This window comes from Castor canadensis, chromosome 9 (genome assembly GCF_047511655.1).
Source record: "Castor canadensis chromosome 9, mCasCan1.hap1v2, whole genome shotgun sequence".
Taxonomy (NCBI): Eukaryota; Metazoa; Chordata; class Mammalia; order Rodentia; family Castoridae; genus Castor; species Castor canadensis.
The window spans coordinates 114805008-114830989 of record NC_133394.1 but is presented as its reverse complement, the minus strand read 5'-3'; the positions used below and the strand labels follow the sequence as shown (position 1 = coordinate 114830989).

General features: G+C 38.9%; 1 protein-coding gene across 5 annotated transcripts in view; it reads left to right on the top strand.

Moving 5' to 3' along the window:
• Positions 1-25982, top strand: part of Spata18 (spermatogenesis associated 18) — a 64917-nt gene that overhangs the window by 32165 nt on the left and 6770 nt on the right. For 2 of the 5 annotated variants that reach the window (XM_074042268.1, XM_020165349.2), the window contains 8 exons: positions 3843-3938; positions 5479-5706; positions 7070-7490; positions 9037-9195; positions 10001-10176; positions 13154-13277; positions 23500-23583; positions 25889-25934. In XM_074042268.1, coding sequence (XP_073898369.1) covers positions 3843-3938; positions 5479-5706; positions 7070-7490; positions 9037-9195; positions 10001-10176; positions 13154-13277; positions 23500-23583; positions 25889-25934 — 1334 coding nt within the window. The remainder of the gene's footprint in view (positions 1-3842; positions 3939-5478; positions 5707-7069; positions 7491-9036; positions 9196-10000; positions 10177-13153; positions 13278-23499; positions 23584-25888; positions 25935-25982) is intronic. The other 3 variants (XM_020165350.2, XM_020165351.2, XM_074042270.1) reach the window with 3 other exon arrangements.

Below are 25982 nucleotides of genomic sequence, written 5' to 3'. Positions count from 1 at the left end.
AAAAATGTCCATCTGTAACATGCAAAAAGTGTAATATCTCTAATGTGTTTCAATCACATCAACCAGTCCTTAAATTCACAACTTCTATGGTCTTTCCTGGTTTATTGTCATCCCCTTTGTGTTGAGTGAGGATGTAAATTCCAAAGGCAAATTTCCCTTTGATCTGGTCTTGCCCTCTCACTGGGACTCCTCTTTTTCTCTTGTCTTTCCTTAGATTGGCATCTAGAGGAGAGGGGAGCTTGCCTGCTCTACTGGTGCTGCAGATGAGTTGTTGTGGGTCTTGTTCTGCCTTCTTAGTTTGGGCTGGCCTTGGGTCCACCTGGGCACCATTGTTTTACACTGATCGGCCCTGAGTTAGGAGTTGTCTGATTAGGTTTCCTGGAACATTAGCTTGCAACTGCTGCAGGTGGTGAGGGCCCTCCCTTTGCCTTTGGTTGTAAGGCAGGGATTTAGAATTTGCTGGTTCTTGCTGTCAGAACAGAAAAGAATCAGGATTTACCACTTCCTTTTCTTGGTATATGGATCTGATGTTACCTATAAGGCTCACCAGAATCTAAGAAACTGGGTGAAAGCATGCTTTTTAAAAAACCTTTTATTTTATTTGGAAATTATTTTAAACATAGAACATTTGCAAGAATAGTAGTAAGAAAACCTATATACCCTTTCATGTAATTTTTGTCCTATTTGCTTTATCATTTCTGTGTGTGCCATATGTCTATACATACTTTTCTTCCCAGAACTATTTGGAAGTTGCATACATGATGCAGTTTGCTGTTTTTTTCTGGTTTTGTTTTAACCTATCTGTTAAATAAAATACCTCTATTTAAGGTACCTCAAATGATTGAGTCTGTTCCCCAATTTATGGTAGCCAGCTCCCTCTTCCCTCTCTCATGTTGCCTGGCTCTTTATGGTCAGGGCCCTGCCTACAGTGGAATGAATGGCCTTCCCAAGGAGGGACCCCCCCCTGCCTTACTCTGTGAACACTAGTTCCATTCTTACTCAGTTTCCAAGGTGCAAATTCCAGTAATACAGGCCTAAAGATGACAGATCTGCCCAGGTTTAATGAAATCCCAGACAGGTGAAGCCTGATAGATTTTCTGCCTGGGCTCTAGTTATGAATCTTGCTTTTCCATCCTTTATATGCAATCTTCTAGAATGTCCAGTTGAGTCTACTTCCAAAACATGTGTCCCTTTGTCCGTTTCTTCCGATTCCACCTCCACTTCCCTAGTTCAAGCCTCTGATGTCTCTTGCCTGAAACAGTTGCCTTCCAGCTAGTATCCCAGCATTCATTGTTATTCAACTATAATTCATTTTCCCCACAGAAAAAATATATATAGTAGCTCTTATTCTATAATGCAAATCCTTGGCTTGAAAAGTATTAATATTTTCCTTTTATACTTGAGAAAATAAAGATTCCTTACCAGGGTTCCCAGTGCCCTGCCCAGTCAGGACCTGCCTCTGCTCCAGTCTCATCTCAAGCCAGTCTTTGGTCCAATCACTGTCTACTTCCTCACCTTGAGGCCTTTGCCTGGGCTCTTCCATTGGCCTGAAACAACTTTCCAGCCAGCCACTGGCTCTTTGTATGGTTGGCTATTTATTATGTTTCAAGTCTCAACTTGAATGTGACTCCTGGAGTCTATGACCATCCTACATCAAAAGGTATTCTCTCCTTCTTTAATTCTCTTTCACAGTGATCTGTTTTCCCCATACCAACACTTAATTACAACTGGGAATGTTAAAAATGGCCCTGCTTGCATATTTATGGTGCATCTCCCCACTAGACTGGACGATCCAAAGTGTCGCCTGTCACGTGGCCATTTTGACATTCTTGTGACTTCACTGCAGAGCACCTGCCTGGCTCGTAGTAAGTTCTCAGTAATTTGCTCAGTGAATGAATAAGTCCATAACAAAACTTTTAAATAAAATATGTTAACCTGATGAGTATAATTCTTGGTACATAAGTATACTTATCTTCCTTTTCTCTGTATGTCAACCAGGCATTTGAAATTAGCATGTGTTTTTTTGTATTTGTGCTCACACAGGTATGCTATGTCTTGGGAATAAAACCAAAATTTTTTTATTCCTGTTTGTACTTTCCTTCCTTTCTTGGTGCATTTTCTTTGCCACTTTTCATTTTATACAGTTTTCTCTTGAAAAAAGTGTTCATTTTCCCATTTTTACTTTGTATAACCTGTAACATTTTCACATTTGAATTAAATCACACTAATTTCCCTTCAACCTTCAATTGCCGTATTGTGAAGTCATTGATACTTTGGTTTTCTTTTAGAATTTCAACTTTTTTTTCATTCATTTGTTAATTTTTAAAGAAAGAGCTGTGTAACAGGCACTGTTTTAGTTACCAGGGATAGAGATGAATAAAATAAAATTTTGCCCTCAGCCATTTATAATGTGAATGCAATGAGATAAATGAGAAGGGTGTCAGGTGGCATGTGGACTGGTGGTAGAGGAGGGGGTGGGATAGAATTTTGGGTGAGTGTCTGATTGGCTTGGATCTTTGGGACTGATAAGGATTCTATTTTCCCATTATTTCTCAGTGTGTTTTACTTTCCAGGTGAGGATCTGTGTTGTCATATTCCCATCACTGTGACAAAAATACCTGAGGCAAACAACTTAAAATGAGGAAAGATTTATTTTGGTTCACAGTTTCAGAGTTTTCAGTTCATGGTCACTTGCCTTTTTACTTTGGGTCTGTGGTGAGGCCAAACAGTGTGGTGGGGAGTCTGTGTAAAACAAAGCTCCTCACTTTGTGGTGGCTGGGAGGGAGTGAAGGGGGAAGAGAAGAGAGAGAGAGAGAGAGGAAATAGTATTATGATGGCATATGTTCTCTCAAGTGCAGGCTCCCAATGCCTATATCTTCCACAAGCCCCACCTTCTGATGCTCCCACCATCTCCCAATAGTGCCTCTAGCTAGGGACCAAACCTTCAACACATGAACTTTAGGGGATTTAAAGATCCCAAAAAGGATCTCAGTATTTTACTTTCCATTATTCTTCCACCTAAAGGAATTTCATGCTTAGCCTGAGAACTACTGTGATGAAAGAGCCTGGATCTTCCAGGGAGACAGGTCAGAGAAGGGTGTGCTAGGGCAGCTTCCTTGAGAGGCAGTGATCTTCACCCAGTGTCATCCATCCCACTCCCATGTATGTTTACATTAAGATAGATCTAAAGAAAGAGTATGATTTATTGATTTGTAAAGTGAAGAGACTCCTTGATGCTAACAATGACTGCACTACGTTGACTACTAGGGAAATTGTGCTTAGTTTGTGGTAGAAATCAGAGGCTTCACAAAGACATGAAATGTCTGGGACTCAAGTGTGATTCTGGAGGACTTTCTTCAAAGATGGGCACATACATTTTTTTACATTTAGAAAGTCTTGGACAAATAAGTAAAATGCAGCTCCACAATGAGAACCTATACAATGGTATATTGTAGAAAAATGGAGATTTTTATAGAAAGAGGCAACCTGGGGATTGGATGCACCTAGAGTAGATAAATTAGGAGGGTGAAAAGGAGGAATTGAAGAAGTTTCTTTGTCCTCTGTGTTCTATCTAAAAAGTTATTACATAATCTTCTAGGGGCAGTAGCTCTGTTAATTGCTTTGTGTTTGACATTGAGGAAAGGATGCTAGCATGTTTTTGCATGCAAGTCCACAATAATATTGGCAGTGTTATCTGATTGAGTCCAGATGTCTTGTAATTTGATTTTGTTTATGTTGAAGATACATTATATGCCAAAAGTTCTGAGAGAACCTAAGCCTTGATTTGGAAAGTCTACCAATTTTGAAAAAAATCTGTTTTTGGTTACTAATTTCTCTTACAGTCTGGCTGCAAGTGGAAAGACTCTTGAAGAAACCAAGAACAGATCAACTATATCCCTCTTGGCTGCAGAGGAGGAAATAAATCAGCTAAAAAAGCAGTAAGGAAAAAAAACAATAGGATTATTGTAGCCTGCTGATGGATTGTTGACTTCAGCTTTTTTGGTACTCCATTACAGTATAAAAGAATCTGTTCATAATTAAAGAGAAAAGACAGCAGTATTTTATTTAATGTGTTATGTATTTTTCTTATTACAAAAATATTTTTATCTACTATAGACAATTTCAAAATATAACATACTATAAAGGAATTTTAAAACCTTCTTAAAAGGTTTCTGTTACCATTTGATATTTCTTCTAATTAATATATTGAAAGAGTTAAGAATACAGAATAAAGTATGTAAGTATAAACTTCGGACCTTTTCTTTTCATCTAACATTGTTTTCCTCTATCATTAAGAAAAAAATACTGCAGAACTTAATTTCAAGTAGGTTCATCATTTTCCATCATTTAGGTATTTTCCTCATGCTGGATACTACTTGGATATTGTTTTTTAACATTAGAAACAACATTGGGATGATTTTCTGGAAAGTCTTAATTTGGATTTCATATTATTTCCTGAAGATCAATTTCTTCAAAGGGAAAATGAACACAGAAATTTTAAGGCTATACCTTTCTTGATCTTAAGTTTGATTTCTTCTCCTCCTGAAAAAAACAAAGGAGCAAATGGGAAATATATTTTATACATACACAGACACATAGATGCACACACACCTTTTGATTGTTTTCACATGTGTCCTGGTTGTTCTGACTTCTTCAGGAATACCCATAAATCTTAGCTTGGAACACATTTCCCACTTCTATTTTCCCCTTCATCATTTTACTTCTTATTGCCTATTTGTTACACTTCAGATTTATTGATGATAGTGCTTATGATTTCCCTCTTCTCTACGTATTTGTATGCAGCTTTTAGTCATATTACATTTTTAGCTACTCTACACCCTCCTAAATCTTACTCCTTACTTTCTCATCTTACATCAAGATCATTTTCATCAGCATGTTCTCTGACAACTGTCACTTCTGTTTTGCAGTGACTGTTCCTCTTTGTATCTTAATGAGCAAGCCAATTCTGTTTCTAAAGTTTTGTTGCTTGTTTCTGTACTACATTACCTTTATAGGTCCACACTTCTGGCAAATGTTGGGGATCTCATTCAATTTCCATGCTGTTCCCCTACATATTCCATCTGTTCAAAAGAACTGAAGAACTAGTGAGGGTAGGAGGTTATATTCTAGACCAGCTTGGTACTAGGTTTCAAAGGTCAAATGTTTTCAGAGTTTTGTACAGTTAAGATGAGGTCAGTAAGGAACAGCATGGCTACAGGTCCGCTCCAGTTTTCCTGGAGGATCTGAATGAATATCCTTTCTTTGAGAACCTTTTCCCACAAGGCTGCCCATGTGGAATGGCACCTGACCTTCGCAGTTCTGCTCTTTGCTAGTTTATGCATGTGTACTTCCGTCAGTGTTTTCTGATGCCACGTGGCACACTAAGTAGACTAATGTTACTAATCACTTTTCCTCTCCTCCCTCCCTCCCTCCCTCCCTTCCCTTTCTTCCCCACCCCCATCTTTCATTGCTGTACAGGCTTAAATCCCTTCAAGCCCAGGAGGAGGCCCGCCACAGAAACTCAGAGCCAAGGCGCACAGATCAGTACAGATCCCAGAAGCAGAGTTCCAGCAAGCAGCATGCATCTGAGCTCAGAGCAGAGCAGCGGAGCTCGGACCAGAGGAGCTCTGATTATGAGAAAAACCTCCAAAACCTGAAGGATGAGATAGCTATCCTGTCTGCTGAAAAATCTGGTCATCAAGGAAGGTCTGACAAAATCTCACAGATCATTTTATTTAGGTTCTTTTTTCTGAGTTAGTAGGAAAAGCCTGAATAGGGTGGGTGGATGGGTAAAATGACACTGTAAACCCAACTCCCAACAACCTGGGAAACTTTGGCTTGTAAAGGAATTGTTTTCTTTAACTTCATCCTTCCAAACAGAAAAAACAACTCCTGGACTGTTAGTCCCTGAGCACTATACTGGGCTGAGAGATGAGCAAAGGGTCTTTGGCTTGAAACTAGGCTTGTGTGGATTGATCATACAAGAGGTGGTACCCACGTTGAAAAAATTTTCCGTCATATGAGGTTTGGTTCTTTTCTATGAGGCCTAGGAATCCTTTCTCTGTGGACAGCTGTCCATTTTGCTGCATGAGATCTTCTCCCATCTCACTTTGGTGATGGTGTTGTAGGTTAAGTGTTTTTGTGAAATCTTTTTCTGTTGAAGGACAGATGAACACGGGCCATTAAGGCAGGGTTTAGTGAGGACAAAGCAGAGAGTTTCTCCTTGTAATCTCTGCATTTCCCTTATTTTTTCTAACACCTCCCCAGCTCCCCACCATGTTCTAATTCAGGTTGTCAAAGCACCAATCCCTGCCTGTCCCCATTCTCCTAAATGTTACCTGAGCTTTCAGTTTTGGGATCCCTCAGTTCTGGTGCTGGTTTGTACCTTGCTGCAGGGTGGGAGTATTTGCACCGTGAGAATTGGCAAACACTACAAAGAAGGGCTCCCACCTCTCCAGTTTGCCTATCAGCATGCCACTACACTGTTTCCTACTACTTTAGCCCCATAGGTTTTTTGGGGGTCCCATTTTCTTCCACCTTGTTGGTCTGCTATTTTACTTTGCACTTGGTAATTCAGTTTAAACCACAAGCCTTGTGTGAGGTGCTACATGATGTGTTAGAACTCCAAGTTCAGGGTAAAAACAACAAAATAAAAACAAAATCTGACTTCTCCTCTAACTCTGGCCCTATGCTGTCTGTGTTATTCCAGAATGGCCCTATTACTCTTTTCAGAGCTATTAAAAGTTCCTCATCTGTAAAATGGCCAACAGCTCAAACTGGCCTTGGGGTGAATCAGATTGGTGCATGAATGAAAGCGTTTAATTCTCACTCACTAGGCCAAGACTGGGGACCGTTTCTTGCTTGTGGTCTTATTTGAGGCCTCTGGGGACAAAGGCCTTCCCATAGGCCTAGTGGGGTGGGGTGGGGTGGGTGCGGGGTCGTCCCAGGCAGCTAGCCCTGCCTGGGAAAATGTGTAATGCTCCTGTGTGCCATCTGCAGAATATATCGGAGAGAAGAAATAACCAGAGTCCAGGAACAACAGCCCCAGCTGATTCTCGTTCACCCACAGGTCAACCAGGAGCCGATCTCCAACCCCTGCCCGTCGGAGCCGAAGCCACAGCCGCGGCCGCAGCCACAGTCGCGGGCACAGCCACAGCCACAGTCGCAGCCGCAGCCGGGGCCGCAGCGGGGGCCGCAGTGGAGGCCGCAGCGACAGCCGTAGTCACAGCCGTAGCCACAGTCGCAGTCACAGTCGTAGTCACAGTCGCGGGCGCAGCCGCAGCCGGTCTGCCAGCCCCACCTCGGCGCTCGCCAAGATCAGAAGTCCGTCCCCGAACCTCGCTAAGCTGTCTAGCGTGGCGCGCAAGGCTGCGCTCCTGTCCCGGTTCAGCGACGCCTACTCCCAGGCCCGCCTGGACGCGCAAGGCTTGCTGCGGCGCTGCATCGACAAAGCCGAGACCGTGCAGCGAATCATCTACATCGCCACTGTGGTAGGTGACACCTGCCCGACGTCCCGGGGGACCGCGGGGGCGGGGGCGGCGGAGACAGCGCTTCGGTGGCGCGAATGGTACAACCTTCAAAGCTGGGGATCACGTGTCACCTCCCTCCCTTCATTCCTCCTTTCTTCCTTGCCGTTACAGATATTTGCGGGGGGGAGGGGGGGCGGGGGAGGTGATTTGCTTTTCACAGTCAATAACTCCCCATTAACCAGGCATTCGTTGCAGGACCATCTCAAATGGGACTATACTAAGTTGATTTGCGCTGTATCCTTTGTCTTGTATGAGCATGTGAGCACACTTGATACATTCTTGCAAATGGCCATCTTTTGATTGTTTTCCTGAAGATCTGAGAAAAGGCAGAGGTTATGATTGTATTAACTCTCTGTTTATTCGACAGCTATTTAGTAGTTACTAAAAGTGGCAATAGGCCGGATACTTGAGTGTGGGACATTAAAAATGTGCACATGATGGGTCTTAGCTGCTAAAGGAAAGGGTTTGTTCTATGGGTGGTGCCATGATGACATACTAAGAGTCCATTGTGAGAATAAATGCTCAAAACAACCAAATGTTAACATGAGAGCAGAATTACCAGAAATCCTGTTTTATCCGTTTATATCAGAGGTCAGCAAACACTATGGCCTATGGACTACATCTGGACCTGGTTTGGGTTTCTAAAAGTCCCTTACTGCTGGGAACTTTTTTTTTTTTTGAGACAGAGTCCTCACTATGTAGCTCAGGCTAGCCTGTAACTCATGATCCTCCTACCTCAGCCTTCCAGTAAGAGGGTATTATATATATATATATATATAATTATATAATTATAATATATAATTATATATATATATATATAATTAGTACTGGGGTTTGAACACAGGGACTCTCACTTGCAAGGCAGGCACTCTACTACTTGAGCTGCTCCACCAGCCCTGGCTTTATATTTTTAAAAGGGTGTAAGAAAATATGTGACAGAGACTCTCTGTAGTCTGCAAAGCCTAAAGTATTTACAATCTGGCTCTTTATAGAAAAAAGCTTGCCAACTCCTGGTTTATATACTTAAGAATTATGCAGTGAATTGGTTAAAGCAGTGTAAGGATAAAGACGTGCCTTTCTTGAAAAGCTTACTGTCCCAAGGGCTACTATATGTAGGCCTATAATAAATGTTTATTGAATGGATGTATAACAGACACTAGACTGATAATTTTCTCTTATTTCTTCAGTAGTAACATGACATTGCTGCAGGTCCATAGCAGAGAACTCATGCCCCAAGTCTCTGCACTGTCCTGCTTCTTGCACTTGGAATTACCCCAACAAATGGTCACTTGTCTTGAAATTAGTGATCGTGGGTTGTCGTGTATATATTTATGCACCTTCCAAAAGTGAGAGATGTATTTTCTCCCAGATTTAGAATACTTTTAAGCTTCTGTATTTAGTTATTCAAAGATTGATATAGTGTTACATTTTTTCTTTCTAACTCCTTTCTTTGGACCTCTTTACCTCCTCCTCTCACCTGATACACTTGCCGTGTTTTCATGTGCAGGAGGCGTTTCATGTGGCTAAAATGGCATTCAGACATTTCAAGATCAGGGTGAGGAAGTCATTGACACCATCCTACGTGGGGTCGAGTGACTTTGAGAATGCTGTCTTGGAATATATCATTTGTCATCTTGATCTCTACGATTCCCAAAGTAGTGTTAATGTAAGTGCTGAGTCTCTTCTTGAGACTAGTTTGCAGCTAGTGACATTCAAACACTGGTAACTCAGGAACCCATCCCGTGTTTAGCATTGCTTCTATGTCATGGAAGAGAAGAAAAGAACGACATTCAATTTACTTTGTAACCTGTTATTATTGGCTGTTTCTTAGACATTTTATGAGGGAAGCTTTACAGTTCCATTCTCTAGACTGATCTTTAAGACTGGGAGATAAATATCTTAGCTCTTAAGAGCAAGGACTTTGGAAATAAGTGTGGATTTGAATCCCAAATCTGCCATTTGACTGCTGTATGGCCATATACATTTATTTAAACTCTCTCTGCTTTAGTTTCTAATATTTAAATGGGAGCGATAATGATCACTCTTCCATAGAGTTACTGAGGGGATTCAATGTGTGCTTAGCACAAGACTTGGCACATATTGACCACTCATTAAAAGGGAGTTATTTTAATTGTTAGTGTAGATTAGGAACAAGTCAGTGTTGTATGCTGGCACCTCATACACTTACCAAGAATTAAAAAAATAAGGACCTAATAAATAAAAGGTATCAACAGTTTTTTCCATTAGTTTTTTAGAGTTTTCCCTTGGCTTTTAACATGCCATTTGTGCTCTGTGTCCTCTTTCCTCCTTCTCTCTTAGTAAGTGACAACATCCTCACAGCCTGTGCACTGTTTTCCTGGCTTATCTTTACTCGTGTGCTTTTTCCCCACCTCCCGTCAGTCGTAACTGATGTTGGAATCCTCAGAATGTCACAGATTGCCAACCTGGTGGTGTCATCTTTTGTTTTTCAGGATGTGATCCGAGCCATGAACGTCAACCCCAAGATCTCATTCCCTCCTGAAGTTGACTTTTGCCTCCTCAGTAACTTCATCCGGGAGATTTGCTGCATCGCCTTTGCAATGCAGTCCTTAGATCCACCCCTTGACATTGCATTCGGGGCTGATGGAGAAGTCTTCAATGATTTCAAGTAAGAGACCCCAAGGCCAGAAGCTAAAGATTGCTCATTAATAAGTTGACTTCTCTCTGTTCCCTGGGAACATTTAAGGGAAAGAATTGCAGTGTGAGAAATCGATAGCTTTCCAGGATTTGTCATGTACTTCTCTGTACTTCTGGGCCCAGCTCCCTTCTGGGCTTATTCTCCACTGAGCATATGGGCCTTTTGGGAGAACTTTTTACCCCCTTTGGTGGTACCAGAGTTTGAACTCGGGGCCTCAAGCTTGCTAGGCAGTCACTCTACCAGTTCTACCAGTCCGAGGGCCTTTGTGGAGAACTCAGTACCTGGAGCCTGTCTGGAGCGTTGTAAAAGAAAGGTGCTATATAAATGCACATGTGTATTACTTTTTATTTGTTTTTGTTGCATGATGTAGATTGTTTTTATTGCAGATTTCTCAAAGCATGAGGTATGGGTCACCTGCATCAGATCACTCAAGGTGTTTGTGAAAAACACATTCCCGATCCACATTTCCTCATATTTTATACAGTAAGCCTAGGGTGTAGCTTAAGCAAGATGCAGCTTCACAAGCACCCATGCGTGCCTTATGAACAATGATGTTTGAAAACAAATATTCTAGATTCTTGTCTAGGACCACTGGATTTCTGCCAAGGTATATAAGTTTAATAGTCTCCTTATAAGTTAGAAGAAGTTAAATTAATTGTAAACGTTTATTAAGATATGATGAGATCTTAGCTATTGCTGGAGATTAATCTGAGAAGAGACCAAGCTAGTAATTAAGAATACAAATTCTGGCTTGAGTTTCCTGGGTTCAAATCCCAGCTCACCTTCTATTAGTTGTTCATCTTGGATATTTACTTCATTTTTCTGTTCCTTCCTTTTCTTCTTCGTCTTCAGTAGAAAATAATAATGCCTACTTCTTAGGGTTATAGGTTAGCTGAGATAAGTCAGAAAAAACACTTAGTATACCCCTTGGCATGTAGTAAGCACTCAAGAAATATTAGCTCTGTGTCTTCCTGTAAGCTACATTTATGGGTAGGTGGCTGTCCAGTACTCTGCAAGTTTATTGATGAGGGGACTCATATACCTTTCCTTCACTTAGGCAGATCACACCAGTGAAGGGCTTTCTAGTTACCTTAGGGCATGTGGTTGCCTTACAGAGTATATCACTATCATCCACCTTCTTTTATTTCTTTTTCTTTTGAAGAATGGATGGTACCACCCAGAAACATTCACCCATTGTAGTTTATGGAGTCTGCACACGTCACAGACCTCTGTTGGGCCTCCTGACTACGTGCCTCTTACCAGAGGGAGCCTACTGCCTTTTGTGTCTGATTGGCTGTGCAGTTGAAACTGAACTTTCTAACAAAGACTGGATTTGGTTCTACAGTTAACCTGTATCTCTGGGTTTCCCATTTGCAGACTCAACCAACTGGGGATTGAAAATATTCAGGAAAAAAGTTGCACCTCTATTGAATATGTACATTAATCTCTAAACAATACAGTATGATGACTGTGTAGATAATACTGACATTGCAGTGGGAATCACAAGTAAGGTAGAGATGATTTAAAGCATACAGGAGAGATGCTCATAGGTTATCTGCAAACACTATACCGTTTTAATAAGGGATTTGAACATCTGTAGTGTTTGTTATCCATGGAGGTCCTGGAACCAATCCCCTGCAGATACCAAGGGACCACTGTACTTCTAGAACGTCACAGAACGAGTTGAATCCTTTTTTTCACCTGGAAGCCTTTCACACATTTGAAAGCAATTACTCCAGTTCTCCTTCTCTTGGCTTCATGGCTTCTGGCTTTTTCTTTCTTTTTTTTTCACAGGGAGTGGGTTGAAGACTTCTTGAGGAATTAATCAAATTGATCTTGTTTCTTTGGCCTGTGCTCCATGCTCTGCTGGGTTTTCCATTGATGAAAGTGTCCACAATCGAGTATAGACCCCTATTTTTAACTTACAAATTGAGAAGTATAAAGATCCTTTTATTCTCATTCCCCATCTATTACTTCAACTATGCAATAGTTTCTTTTTTTAGCCTTAAAACACTGTTAACTCATTTAAAGTAAAACGGAAACGTACTATTTTATTTTTCATTTATGCTATGATTAAACCAGATATTTCCCCTATTTGTTCAAATAAATATTTTCTGAATTCAGTGGAAGGATCTCATATGTATTTACATTGCATTTTATCTTATTAGATCCAGCTTATTGTTCCAGTTTGTTGAGCTATTTTTTAACAACACTATCATTTACTCCCCCCCCCCCCCGCTTTTTCTCCATCACCTTTGAGTGTATTTTATACAAGTCATCTATAAACATGTTGACTTATCATAGGATTGTAGAGCCCTTAGGTCTCATTGCTCCATTAATTACCTCTTGTCAGATATGATCATTGAACCAGTTTCAATCCATCTACTTAAGTTAACCATCCACCTATTTTTCTTTATTTTCTCTGCAGAGGCAGCATAAAAAATCTTTTAAGAAACCTTATGGGACTCCAGATTTTCTGTGTTGCCAGCATTTCCCTGACTTGATAATCCTGAGAAGATAAGGAAAAAGATTAGTCTGCCTGACATGGCAAGTCCATGCTGGGTTCTAGGTGTTGCTGCTCCTGTTCCAAGAGTCCACATCCATCTCTTTAATAATAGACTTAGGATTCAGATTTATCTAGAGCTGAGCGTAATCTAAACTGAATATTTACACTGAGGTTTCCCCGTCATGCTTCCTAACTGCCTAACTTCTGGCTGGGGATATAGCTCAGGGATAGAGTGTTTGCCTTGCATCTTGCATCTGGAGGCCTGGGTTCCATCCCCAGCACACACACATACAAAAAGGGCTGGGGCTATGGCTCAGGTGGGAAAGCATCTGCCCAGCAAAGGCCCTGAGTTCAAACTCCAGGACTGCAAAAAAACAAAACAAAACAAAACAAAAAAAACAATGTTTAACTTCTCTTTCTTTTTTTGTGTATTTACAATAGGTACCGCCGAAGCTATGACTCTGATTTCACAGCTCCCTTGGTCTTTTATCACGTGTGGCCTGCTCTCATGGAGAATGACTGTGTCATTATGAAGGGAGAAGCTGTCACCAAGAGAGGCGCTTTTGTATGGTTGCCCTGCATATGATAATTCATCCCCAGTGTTTGAGTCACAAGTTCAAGAACATTTATAAACCCAAAGATTCTACAAAACAACTTGATAAAGAGTTGTTTGATGAGATTTCATGCCAAGGAGAAGGAGGAGATGGCTTTGGAGAGAATAGCTTCTCTTCTTTGATTCTCAGATGACTTTCAAAATTTCTTGGCTACAATCTCTTTTGTTGCTCTATTTATAAGGTGGAACAAGTCATATTTTGATATTTTCAGGGCAAAGCCCTGTAACTCTTCTTTCTGTAATCTTATTGCTCAAAAGTGACCAGTTGACCTTCAGGAAATGGTTGGTCAATTCTTTACTGATAATTCATCGTTTTGGGAAGCTCTACTTGAGCCCTGTTTTTTTCTCCTTGGTATGATGTGTGGGGAGTGGGGAGGATGGAGAAAAGTGGCTGGAGAACATGAGGGAGAGGAGAGCCAATCAGTTTTGGAAAGCTGATTCCTATATATACTGGCTATAGAAGGTTTTGAACATGTTGAATAATTGAGCAGCCTTCAAAATGGAGTCTTTGGTATGTAAATGTGTGAACATGTGTATTGTAGGTGATGCAATGTGTGTTGTAGTGGGGATTGGGTACTGGGACTGGTGGCCATGGATGTTTGGATATTCTGTGCAGTTTATTTGATGCAGTGTTTACTTCTGCCTTTCTTACAAAGAGTTGGGTGAATTATGAAATGAAGCCCCTTGGTCCAGAGCAAATCTGGGTGGCATTGGTTCCTGTTCGCTGAACTGGACAATAGTACTGAAGTGATTAATGGCAAAATATAGTGGAGAAGTGCGGGGAGTGGATTATGAGAAGCCTATGAGAACTTGACATAAACACAGTTGTGCTCAATGATCTACAGGCTGAGTTTGGCACAGCCCCAGCCGCAGAAGAGAGTGAGAGGCAAAATGCAGCACAGCTGCTTTTCCTAAGTTGTTTATATTCACAGAAAGATGTAGGAAGGCAGGTTTCTCTTGTTACAATGTCACGCCCCTCCCCGAGAACTGTTGCTCCACCTCCTTGTTTACCACTGGATATAAAAGACTTGCTGAAGGAGGGTGGGGGATTTTGATTGGCTTCTGCTGCTGCTGACTGTTGTGTCTGCACCAGAGCAGCTTTCTGCACTGAGAAGTTTATACATAGGCTTTATAAAAGTTAAGCTAAAGAGAAGCTAAAGAGGACATGGGACAGTTGCAAGTCTAAGGACCAAGATTTTAAGAGTTATGCTAATGCAGATTTAGACGTGGCTGCTGTTGTTTGTCTGCAAGTCTGAACACCGAGACTTTAAGAGAGAACATGGGGCAGTGCAAGTCTAAGGAAAGACTTTAAAGAATAGAAAAGAAGCATGGTTTTAAAAAATAGTAAATAAGAAAGACTTTAGAAGTAAAGTTTTAAAGATAAAGAAAAGAAGCAAAGTAAAAGAAGAGTTATCATAGAAAAGAAGTAACAAGGCTGCTGTGTGTCTCCATCTGAGCACCCAGCACACCTGGCCCCAACTTTGTCTTCTATTGTTTGTCTTTTCTGCATCTCCAGTTGCCCCCAGTTAGGTCGTAGGAACAGGAGTGCAAGAAAGCTTGTGAGAGAGAGAGAAGGGAAGTAGTTTATTTTTAAAGAACATAGGATAAGGGTACTTATAGCTTAAAAATCCCATTATAATGAATACTACTTCAATGAAACATTTGTGCTATGAAAGTTGAGCCCATGAAAATTGGGTTTTGTTGATCTGATAATCACATGTGCTCTCCAATGAATGTCTCAAAAAATATGCTTCCTGCCCCTACAATTGTTCTCTGTTAAGAAACTCTTACCTGCACTGTAGTTTGGAAGGCAGTAAGAGAAAACATCCATGATTCTTATGCTGTACATCAAACAGCGATTGTCTTTTAACTTACTTCTTCTCTCCCATCAAGAACATCCCCAACATTTACCCAAGCTTAAACCCTAAAGTAAAATGATAGTACTCTAAAGGACTTGAAAAAGAAGAGTTGAATGTAGGAAATTTTCAAGAAATATTTTACTTGTAAAGTCTCATTTTAGTGAACTAATTTTTCTTTTCTGTCTGTTCAGGCCCTTAGATCATTTTAAAATTAGTATACATTAGTAGTATAATGGGATTTCACTGTGATAATTCCTTAGCTGTGTATAGTATGCTTTGGACAAGTTTACTTCCTATATTATATTCTCTTAATTCCCCTCCTTCCACTCCCTTTTTCAAATGGTACTTGGTGCGTTTCATGATGCTATTTTAATGAATACATATATCTACATATACCCCGGCACTCCCCCTTTAACACACATATCCCATTATAACTATCATTTTAGGTCTAGATTCTGCATATGAGTGAAAACATGCAATATTTGACACTTGGCTTATCTCACTCAACCTGATGATCTCCAGTTCCATCCATTCTATCTGCAAACAACATAATTTCATTCTTCTTTATAGCTGAACAACCTCTCCATTGTGTACATATTCCAGATTTTCTTTATCCATTCATCAGTTGTTGGAGACCTTGGCTATTGTGACTAGTACTGCTATAAACATGCATGTGCAGATATCTCTCTTGTATGTTGGTTGACACTCCTTTGGATATGTACCCAAGAGTGATATAAAGGGGTTATAAGATAGGAATATTTTTAGTGTTTTGTTGAACTTCCATACTGGTTTCCATAGCAGATATACTAGTTTACATTTCTTCCCCTACCCTGTATCTTCATTTGTTGTTGTTTGTTTTCTTGCTAATTGCTGATAATTGCCATTCTGAACAGGGTGAGGTGGAATCTCAGCATCATTTTGATTTGCATTTCCTTTATGACTAAGAATGTTGAACATTTCTTCATGTATTTATTAGCAATTTGTACTTCTGAGAACTGTGTTCATTTGCCTACTTATTAACTGGATTTTTGTTTTTTTGGTGTTTGCTTTTTTGAGTTCTTTGTATATTTGGCATATTAATCCTTTATCCACTGAATAGTTGGTAAAGATTTTATCCCAAAGAGATTTTATCTCTTGTTTCTTGTAATTGTTTCTTTTGATGTGCAGAAGCTTTTAAATTTGATTCAGTCCCATTTGTCAATTCTTGCTCTTATTTTCTGGGCAATTGGAGTCCTATTCAGAAAATAATTACCTACTGGGGCTGGCAGAGTGGCTCAAGTGGTAGAGTGCCTGTCTAGCAAGCATGAGGCTCTCAGTTCAAACCCCAGTGCCACCAAAAAAAAATGATAATAATTACCTATGCCTACATCTTCCAGTGTTTTCCCTATGTTTTTCTGTAGTAGTTTCAAATTTTCAGGTCTCACATTGGAATCTTTGATTCATTTTGAATTAATTTTTGTACAGGTGAGAGACCAGTCTAGTTTCAGTCTTTTACATGTAGATATCCACTTTCCCCAGCACCATTTGTTGAAGAGACTGTCTTTTCTCCAATGTATGTTTTTGGCTCCTTTGTCAAAAATCAGATGACTGCCAGGTGCTGGTGGCTCACACCTGTAATCATAGCTACTCAGGAGGCAAAGATCAGGAGGATCATGGTTTGACACCAGCTCAGGCAAATAGCTCACAAGACCCTACCTTGAAAAAACCTATCACTAAAAAGGGCTGGTGGAGTGGCTCAAGGTGTAGGCCCTGAGTTCAACTCCAGTATTGAAAAAAAAAAATGAGACGGCTGCAGCTGTGTAGGTTTATTTCTGGATTTTCTCTTCTGTTCTATTGGTCTTCACATCATTTTTGTGCCAGTACCATGCTGTTTATGGCTCTATAGTATAATTTGAAGTCTGGTATTGTGATACCTCCAGCATTGCCCTTTTTGCTTGGGATTACTTTTGTTATTTGGGATCTTCTATGTTTCCATATGCATTTTAGGATTGATTTTTCTATTTCTGCAAAGAATGACATTGGAATTTTGATGAGAATTGCATTGAATTTGTAGATTGCTTTTGGTGGTGTAGCTATTTTCACAATATTAATCCTGTCAATCCATGAATATGGACAGTCTTTCCATCTTTTGGTAACTTCTTCAATTTCTTTCTTCAGTGTTTTATAGTTTTTATTGTACAGGTCTTTCACCTCATTATCTAAGTTTATTCTTAGATATTTTTTGAGGCAATTGAGAATGAAATTGTTTTCTTGATTTCTTTCTTAACCTGTTCATTGTTGGCATATGGAAAAACTACTGATTTTAGTGTATTAATTTTATATCTTGCTGCATTACCAAAAATGTTCATGACATCTAGGAGTTTTTTGGTAGAATCTTTAAAGTCTTTTAAATGTAGGATCATATCATCAGTAAGTAGGTATAATTTTACTTCTTTCTTCCCTATTTGAATCCCTTTTATTTCTTTCTCTTACCATGCTGTTCTGACCAGGAATTCCAGTACTATATTGAATAAGAGTGGGAGAGAGTAGACATCCTTGTTTCATTCCTACTTTATTGGAAATTATTTCAGTTTTTTCCCCATTTAGTACACTGTTGGCTGTAGATTTGTCATACATAGCCTTTATCATGTTGAGGTATGTTCCTTTTATTCCTACTTTCTTCAGAGCTTTTGTCGTGAGGGGATGTTAGATTTTGACATCTATTGAGAAGATCATGTGATTTTTGTCCTTGATTCTGTTTTTATACTGTATGACATTTGCTGATTTATGCATGTTGAATAGTCTTTGCATGCCTGGATGAAACCAATTTTATCATGGTATATGATCTTTTTCATATATTTTACTTTGCAAGTATTGTATTGAGAAATTTTGTGTCTATTTTTCCTCAAGGAAATTGGTCTATACTTTTCTTTTTTTGTTGTGTCCTTATTGGGGTTTGGTATTAGGGTAATACTGGATTCATACCATCCCTTCCCTTTCTATTTTATGGGATAGTTTGAGGAGAATTGCTGTTTTTCTTTAAAGGTCTGGTAGAATTCAGGAGTGAATCTGTCTGGTCTTGGGCTCTTCTTTGTTGGGAGACTATTATTCCTTCAGTCTCATTGCTTGTTATAGATTTGTTTAAGTGGCTTATATCTGTCAAAATATCCCTATTTGCAGATGACATGATCCTATACCTTAAAGACCCAAAAAACTCTACTCAGAAGCTTCTAGACATCATCAATAGCTATAGCAAGGTAGCAGGATATAAAATCAACATAGAAAAATCATTAGCATTTCTATACACTAACAATGAGCAAACTGAAAATGAATGTATGAAAACAATTCCATTTACAGTAGCCTCAAAAAAAATCAAATACCTAGGTGTAAACCTAACAAAAGATGTGAAAGACCTCTACAAGGAAAACTATATACTTCCGAAGAAAGAGATTGAGGAAGACTATAGAAAATGGAGAGATCTCCCATGCTCATGGATTGGTAGAATCAACATAGTAAAAATGTCGCTACTCCCAAAAGTAATCTACATGTTTAATGCAATTCCCATCAAAATTCCAATGACATTCATTAAAGAGATCGAAAAAATCTACCGTGAAATTTATATGGAAACACAGGAAGCCATGAATAGCCAAGGCAATACTCAGTCAAAAGAACAATGCAGGAGGTATCACAATACCTGACTTCAAACTATATTACAAAGCAATAACAATAAAAACAGCATGGTACTGGCACAAAAACAGACATGAAGACCAGTGGAACAGAATAGAGGACCCAGATATGAAGCCACACAACTATAACCAACTTGTCTTTGACAAAGGAGCTAAAAATATACGATGGAGAAACAGCAGCCTCTTCAACAAAAACTGGGAAAACTGGTTAGCAGTCTGCAAAAAACTGAAACTAGATCCATGTATATCACCCTATACCAAGATTAACTCAAAATGGATCAAGGATCTTAATATCAGACCACAAACTCTAAAGTTGATACAGGAAAGAGTAGGAACTACTCTGGAGTTAGTAGGTATGGGTAAGAACTTTCTCAAGGAAACCCCAGCAGCACAGCAACTAAGAGATAGCATAGATAAATGGGACCTCATAAAACTAAAAAGCTGTTCATCCAAAGAAATGGTCTCTAAACTGAAGAGAACACCCACAGAGTGGGAGAAAATATTTGCCAGCTACACATCAGACAAAGGACTGATAACCAGAATATATAGGGAACTTAAAAAACTAAATTCTCCCAAAACTAATGAACCAATAAAGAAATGGGCAAGTGAAACAGAACTTTCTCAGAAGAAGAAATTCAAATGGCCAAAAAACACATGAAAAAATGCTCACCATCTCTAGCAATAAAGGAAGTGCAAATTAAAACCACGCTAAGATTCCACCTCACCCCTGTTAGAATAGCCAACATTTGCAACACCACCAACAACAGGTGTTGGCGAGGATGAGGGGAAAAAGGAACCCTCTTACACTGTTGGTGGGAATGTAAACTAGTACAACCACTCTGGAAAAAAATTTGGAGGCTACTTAAAAAGCTAGACATTGATCTACCATTTGATCCAGCAATACCACTCTTGGGGATATACCCAAAAGACTGTGACACAGGTTACTCCAGAGGCACCTGCACACCCATGTTTATTGCGGCACTATTCACAATAGCCAAGTTGTGGAAACAGCCAAGATGCCCCACCACTGACGAATGGATTAAGAAAATGTGGTATTTATACACAATGGAATTTTATGCAGCCATGAAGAAGAATGAAATGTTATCATTCGCTGGTAAATGGATGGAATTGGAGAAACGTCATTCTGAGTGAACTTAGCCTGGCCCAAAAGACCAAAAATCGTATGTTCTCCCTCATGTGTGGACATTAGATCAAGGGCAAACACAACAAGGGGATTGGATTTTGAGCACATGATGAAAGCTTTAGCACACAAGGGAGGGGTGAGGATAGGTAAGACACCTAAAAAATTAGCATTTGTTGCCTTTAACGCAGAGAAACTAAAGCAGATACCTTAAAGCAACTGAGGCCAATAGGAAAAGGGGACCAGGAACTAGAGAAAAGGTTAGATCAAAAAGAATTAACCTGGAAGGTAACACACATGCACAGGAAATTAATGTGAGTCAACTCCCTGTATAGCTATCCTTATCTCAACCAGCAAAAACCCTTGTTCCTTCCTATTATTGCTTATACTCTCTCTTCAACAAAATTAGAGATAAGGGCAAAATAGTTTCTGCTGGGTATTGAGGGGGTGGGGGGGAGAGGGAGGGGGCAGAGTGGGTGGTAAGGGAGGGGATGGGGGCAGGGGGGAGAAATGACCCAAGCCTTGTATGCACATATGAATAATAAAATTAAAAAAATAAGTGGTTTATATCCTCTTGATTTTGGTAGGTCAAATACATTTAGAAATTTATCCATTTCTTCTAGATTTTCCAGTTTACTAGAATATAAGTTTTTGAGGTATTCCCTAATGATCTGATTTCATTGGTATTTGTTGTAATTTCCCCTTTTTTTCTCTACTCTTATTACTTTGGAACTTTCCCCTCCTTCTTTTGGTTAGTTTGCTAAGGACTTACCATTCTTATATATCTTTTCAAGCAATCAACTTCTTGTTTCATTGATTCTTTGTATTTTTTAAGTCTCAGTTTCATTAATTTATGCCCTAGTCTTTGTTATTTCTTTCCACCCACTAATTTGGCTTATTCTTGTTTTTCTAGGCACTTACAGTGCATCATTAGGTTGTTTATCTTTGTGTGTGTGTGTGTGTGTGTGTGTGTGTGTGTGTGTGTGTGTAAGCACTTATATAGCTATAAACTTTCTTCTTAGTACTACCTTTGCTATATCCCAAAGGTTCTGGTAAGTTGTGTTTCATTTTATTTTTTGATTCCTCCCTTTATTTCTTTAATGACCCACTGTCATTCAACAATGTTTTGTTCAGTCTCTATGTATTTTCTGTAGTTCTTTTGCTGTTGATTTCTAGTTTTGTTCCCCTTTATATGATACTATATAGAGGGGTATTTCAATTTTCTTACAGTTGTTATGACTTGCTTTATGTGTTAAAATTGATCTATTTGAGAGAAGAGTCCATGGGCTGCTGAGAAGAATGTGTATAAAATATTTTGTCATCTGTTAAGTCCATTTGGTCTACAAGATTATTTAATTCTGAAGTTTCTTTGTTGATTTTTTGTCTGGATGGCCTATCTATTGGTGAGAATGGAGTATTGAAGTTTCCCACTTTTATTTTGTTGGAACTATCTGTGCTTGTTAAGTCTAAGAGTGTTTGTTTAATGAAATTAGTGCTTCAATGTTTGGTGCATATATGTTAACAATTGTTATCTCTTCTTGATGGATTGTTCCTTTTATTAATATGAAAAGACCTTCTTTGTCTCTTTTGACTAACTTGATATGAAGTCTCTTTTTATCAGATATGAGTTTAGTTACTTCTGCCTGCTTTTGAGATATATTTGCTTAGAAAATCTTTTTCTGTTCTGTTACTCTCTGCCAATGTTTGTCTTTGTTAGTGAGATGTGTTTCTTGTAGGCATCTAATGCTTAAGTCTTGCTTTTTAATTCAACCTCTGTTTCTATATTTTTTGGCTGGAGAGTTGAGGTCATTGACATTCAGTGTTAATATTGAAAGTTATGTAGTATTTCCTGTCATATTGTTGTTTTTATGTTGTTTGTTTCTTTCTTACCCCTCATTTGCTAATATACTCATCTAGTGGAATTTATTCTTTTCTGTATTTTCCTGTTTGAGTTTATCTTCCTCTTCTGTGTCTAGGATTCCTTTATCTTCTTCAGTGCTGGTTTACTGGTCATGAATTCCTTTAGTTTTTGTTTATCACAGAAAGTTTTTAATTCTTCAATTATGAGGGCTAGCTTTGCTAGATAAATTAATCTAGGCTGAAAGTTATTTTCTTCCAGGGCTTGGAAAATATTCCATTCCCTTCTTGTTTTTAGAGTTTCTGTTCAAAAATCTGCAGTTATGATAGGTTTGCCTTTTTATGTGACTTTTCACTTTTTTTGGCCCTGGAGGCCAAATACTAAGTCAAGCCATAGGCTCAGTGCTTTGTTTCCTCCCAAGCCTCAGGTGATGTGATAAGACTCCCTCCTCACCAGGGAGGGCAGGGCTCATAGGATATCCTCACTGCTTGCACTTCTCTGTAGGACCAAGTCTGGCCCTCTCCCTCTTTTTGACCTCCTCTGGTGGCTGTCTCCCACCCAGTTACTGTAGCAGGATGTCCCAAGACTCCCTGGGCCATGAATGGTCCTTGTTTTCAGGCCCCTAGAGTATTTCAGTCTCAATCAGTAGATCCTCTTTCAAGATGGTGCAATAGCCCTCTGAGATAGGAATGTCTTTCTTTATGGGGGCTAGCCTTCCACACTGGAGCAATCATTATCTCAGCAAATACCTGCACTGGGTTTAAAGCTTGTGGGAGATGTGGGCTTATTTTGCAACTGCAATTGTCAGTCTGTCAGCAGGGCCAACTGTCTTACCTTGTGATGTCATCTCCAGTTTCTACTATCCCTCCCAGGGAGCCAGGGTTGGGCTTGGAACTGTTTGCTACTTTTCTCTGTTGCCTGACTTTTTCTGTGCTTTTCTGCTATCCTGGCACTTGTTTCATGATTCTTGATGCTCTTCTCTTTCTGTTTCCAGAGTACAGTCTCTCCTGGGTTACCTTATTCTTCTTATTCATGGAGTTAAAATAGTGGACACTTCTAATCTGCTATCTTGCCCCACCTCTCTCCTCTTTACTTTTTAAAGAAAGTTTTATTGAGATATTATTGACACAGAGTAAAAATAGCATGTGTGTAATTTATGCAACTTGGTGAATTTGACGTAATTTTCTTTTTTTAAATTTAGTTAGAGGGTAGATAGGCCACAGGGATGCTTCATTTCATTCACTAATAGTTATTTATTCTGTTGTTATTCATGACCAAAGCACTGCACCTAGGTGCCAAGTGGGTTTAACAATGAAGAAAACAGCCACCAATCCCTGCCCACTTGGAGCATACGTTTGCCAACACTTGCAAATTCAAATGTGATTTCTCACATATAAAAAACTCATTAAAAATTCTACTAGTATTGAGAATCTGAATATCCCAAAGTTCATTATAATGGGATTTTGTTTGAGAAGTTTTTGCCAAATATTGACCAGCTAAAGGAAATGAAAGGACTGTAGTTCATGCTGGTGACCAGTCATGGAAAAATATAATGCTGTCAGTAAAATCTATCATGTGATGGGACACACATGTTGTTTTAAGCCATGTTGGCTCTCACCTATTGGTGACTACTTTTCTCTCTCTTTTTTAGTGGAATTCAATGCGATCTGTAACTCGTTGTCGAAGCAGGAGTTTAAGTCCTATCTACCCTCGTAGCCACATTGGTTTAAGCACGGTACATATCTGTCTAATCTTTTTACACCAAACATCCTATGATCGACATTTTCTTTGCTTCTATAGTCGCCTATAAAAGAGGTGATTATAAGCCTATAGGTAGAAAGAGAATCAGTTACAATAACACTAACCTGAAATGATTTTTAGAATATTATAAGATAAGAATGTACTATTCTAGAATGGAGGAAGTAGAGTGTTTTTTGTTGTTGTTGTTTTTAGTTGTTCAATGACTAATAGACTTTACTTATTCATAGTTCTATTTTTATCTTTGAATCACATGGACTATTAAAGATCAGATGGTCTTCTGAACAGAGTATGGGATCTGGGCTCAGGTCCTGGTTTCTTCTAGGAATTACTGTGTGAGTTTGGAGAAATTACTCAAATAGTCTAGAATCCAATAATTTATAAAGGGCATTGAGGATATTAATTTGTCCCCAACTTCAAAGTATTGAAAATAAGATTTTTTGTGTGTATTTTTGTTATTGGAAAGACTGCTTCTATTGCCACCAAAATTAAAAAATAACAGCAAAACTTTCTGAAAGCTATGGAGATAACACCCCCCATAAACATCAGTATGATTCACCACTGTCCTTTATTCAACAAATAATATTTAATCAATGCCTTTTGAATATAGGGCTGGACCAAGACATGTGAACACCAGATTCCTAACAATTGCTATTCTTTCAAATAAAAATTCTTCAAATATGTGTTACAGCTTGTTTTAGAAACAAGAGCTGTGGAAAAGAAGAATATTTGGCTATGCTCCACTTCTTCCAAATTGTCTCTGGTCTTGCATTTGAAGCCATAAAGTGGCAAAACTTCCTCTGCAAAACAAGCAGAGCAAAGCAAAACAAAATAACCTTGCCATTAATAAGACTCACCTTCCTTACCAAATTTAGCTAGCACCTGTTATTTCTCCAGCAGGCTCCCTCTTAAACATTCCTTCAGGTGGATACCATTTTTGGGAGGGACACAAATATGACTAAACTTGGTCTTCTTCCTGAATGAGTCTCCGTATAGGACGATCAACATGATTTAACCAAATGAACTGACTGTGAAACAGTCTATAGATTGATAAGTCCATAATATGATACAGTCTATGAAACAGAGGCCGAGAGTCATGGCACTGAGGAGAGATGGCTTGTGAAGAGGGGCTGGTACTTGAGTTGGTCTTTTAGAATAGATGGAGTTTTAACAGGGAAAGAAAATGGCTTAAGAAATTCTAGGAAAATGGAAAAAATATGCAAAGGATTCATTTTTTTGCTTTGGAGGATTTTATTATAACTCAATTATCTGTATTCATGAATAAGTATTTACAGTAGGTAAAAGCAAAAGAATAGTGCATTAATTGGGCTGATAAATAAAAAGGAAATGTTGGGAGCATTATACTGGGAAAGTTAAAGGTCTCCCTATTCCAAAAGGAAATCGCCCATCAGAGGAAAAAGTAACATTAGACAGACACTTCTTATGCTTCTGCCATGGCGGACTTAATTCTGGAAGTTTTATTCAAAACGTCCTCTATGATGAGCCCTGGGACACCTGTGAACCTCTTCACTTTGTCTCTTATTCTGTGCTCAGGGAGAACAAAATAATTTAATCTTTAGCCAAGGAAATAAATTCTGTTCTCAAAGGTGAGGCCATTGCCAGCTTTCCTTCTTTTTTTCCATCATCCTCTCCCTACAACAAAATCAGGTACACATGAACGATTTTGGTTAGTCTGTCTTTTGGGCTTATCTAAGGTCTTGATTCATTCAGAATAGATTCTATCTTTGTTAACATCTATTTATCTGAAGTGTTTGAGAGTTCACAACAGAAGCAATGGTATGGCCAGCACAAGACTTGTAGTTACAGAGTAGTTGTTTCTGCTTAATGAAAGTAAAGGTGAGATTTGAAAATGATTCCTTTTTACCTGCTCAGTGACCTTGCTTAATAGTGCAAGACTTTGGACACATGAGACAACTTTTATAAAGGATCTACCAGAGCTCGTATCATTATTTTGCTTTCATTAGTTAATTATAATAAAAATTATTATTTTATGAAAAGCATTGAGTTGAATATGACTGCTCTTAGGTCATTGAATTTAGCTTTTAATCAATAAAATAATTTAAACCAAATTCAGTGTCCATTTACTTCAAAAAAGCAGAAAAGGAATCATAATGGTCAGTCTGGTGGGGGAGACAATAGTTATAAAGTACCTAGTTTACAATAGTTGTAAAGTAGCTAGTACTGAGAAAAAAATGTCAAAAGTAATTCATCCTTTGAGCTCCATTTGGGTCTAATTCATATCAAACTTTTATATTTTCCAGATATCTCGAAGTCGAAGTCCTTCTCCCATAAGATGTACATTGCCAAGTAAGTGACATTGTTAAGTGGATAAGATTTTCTGATTTTTAATGCTTT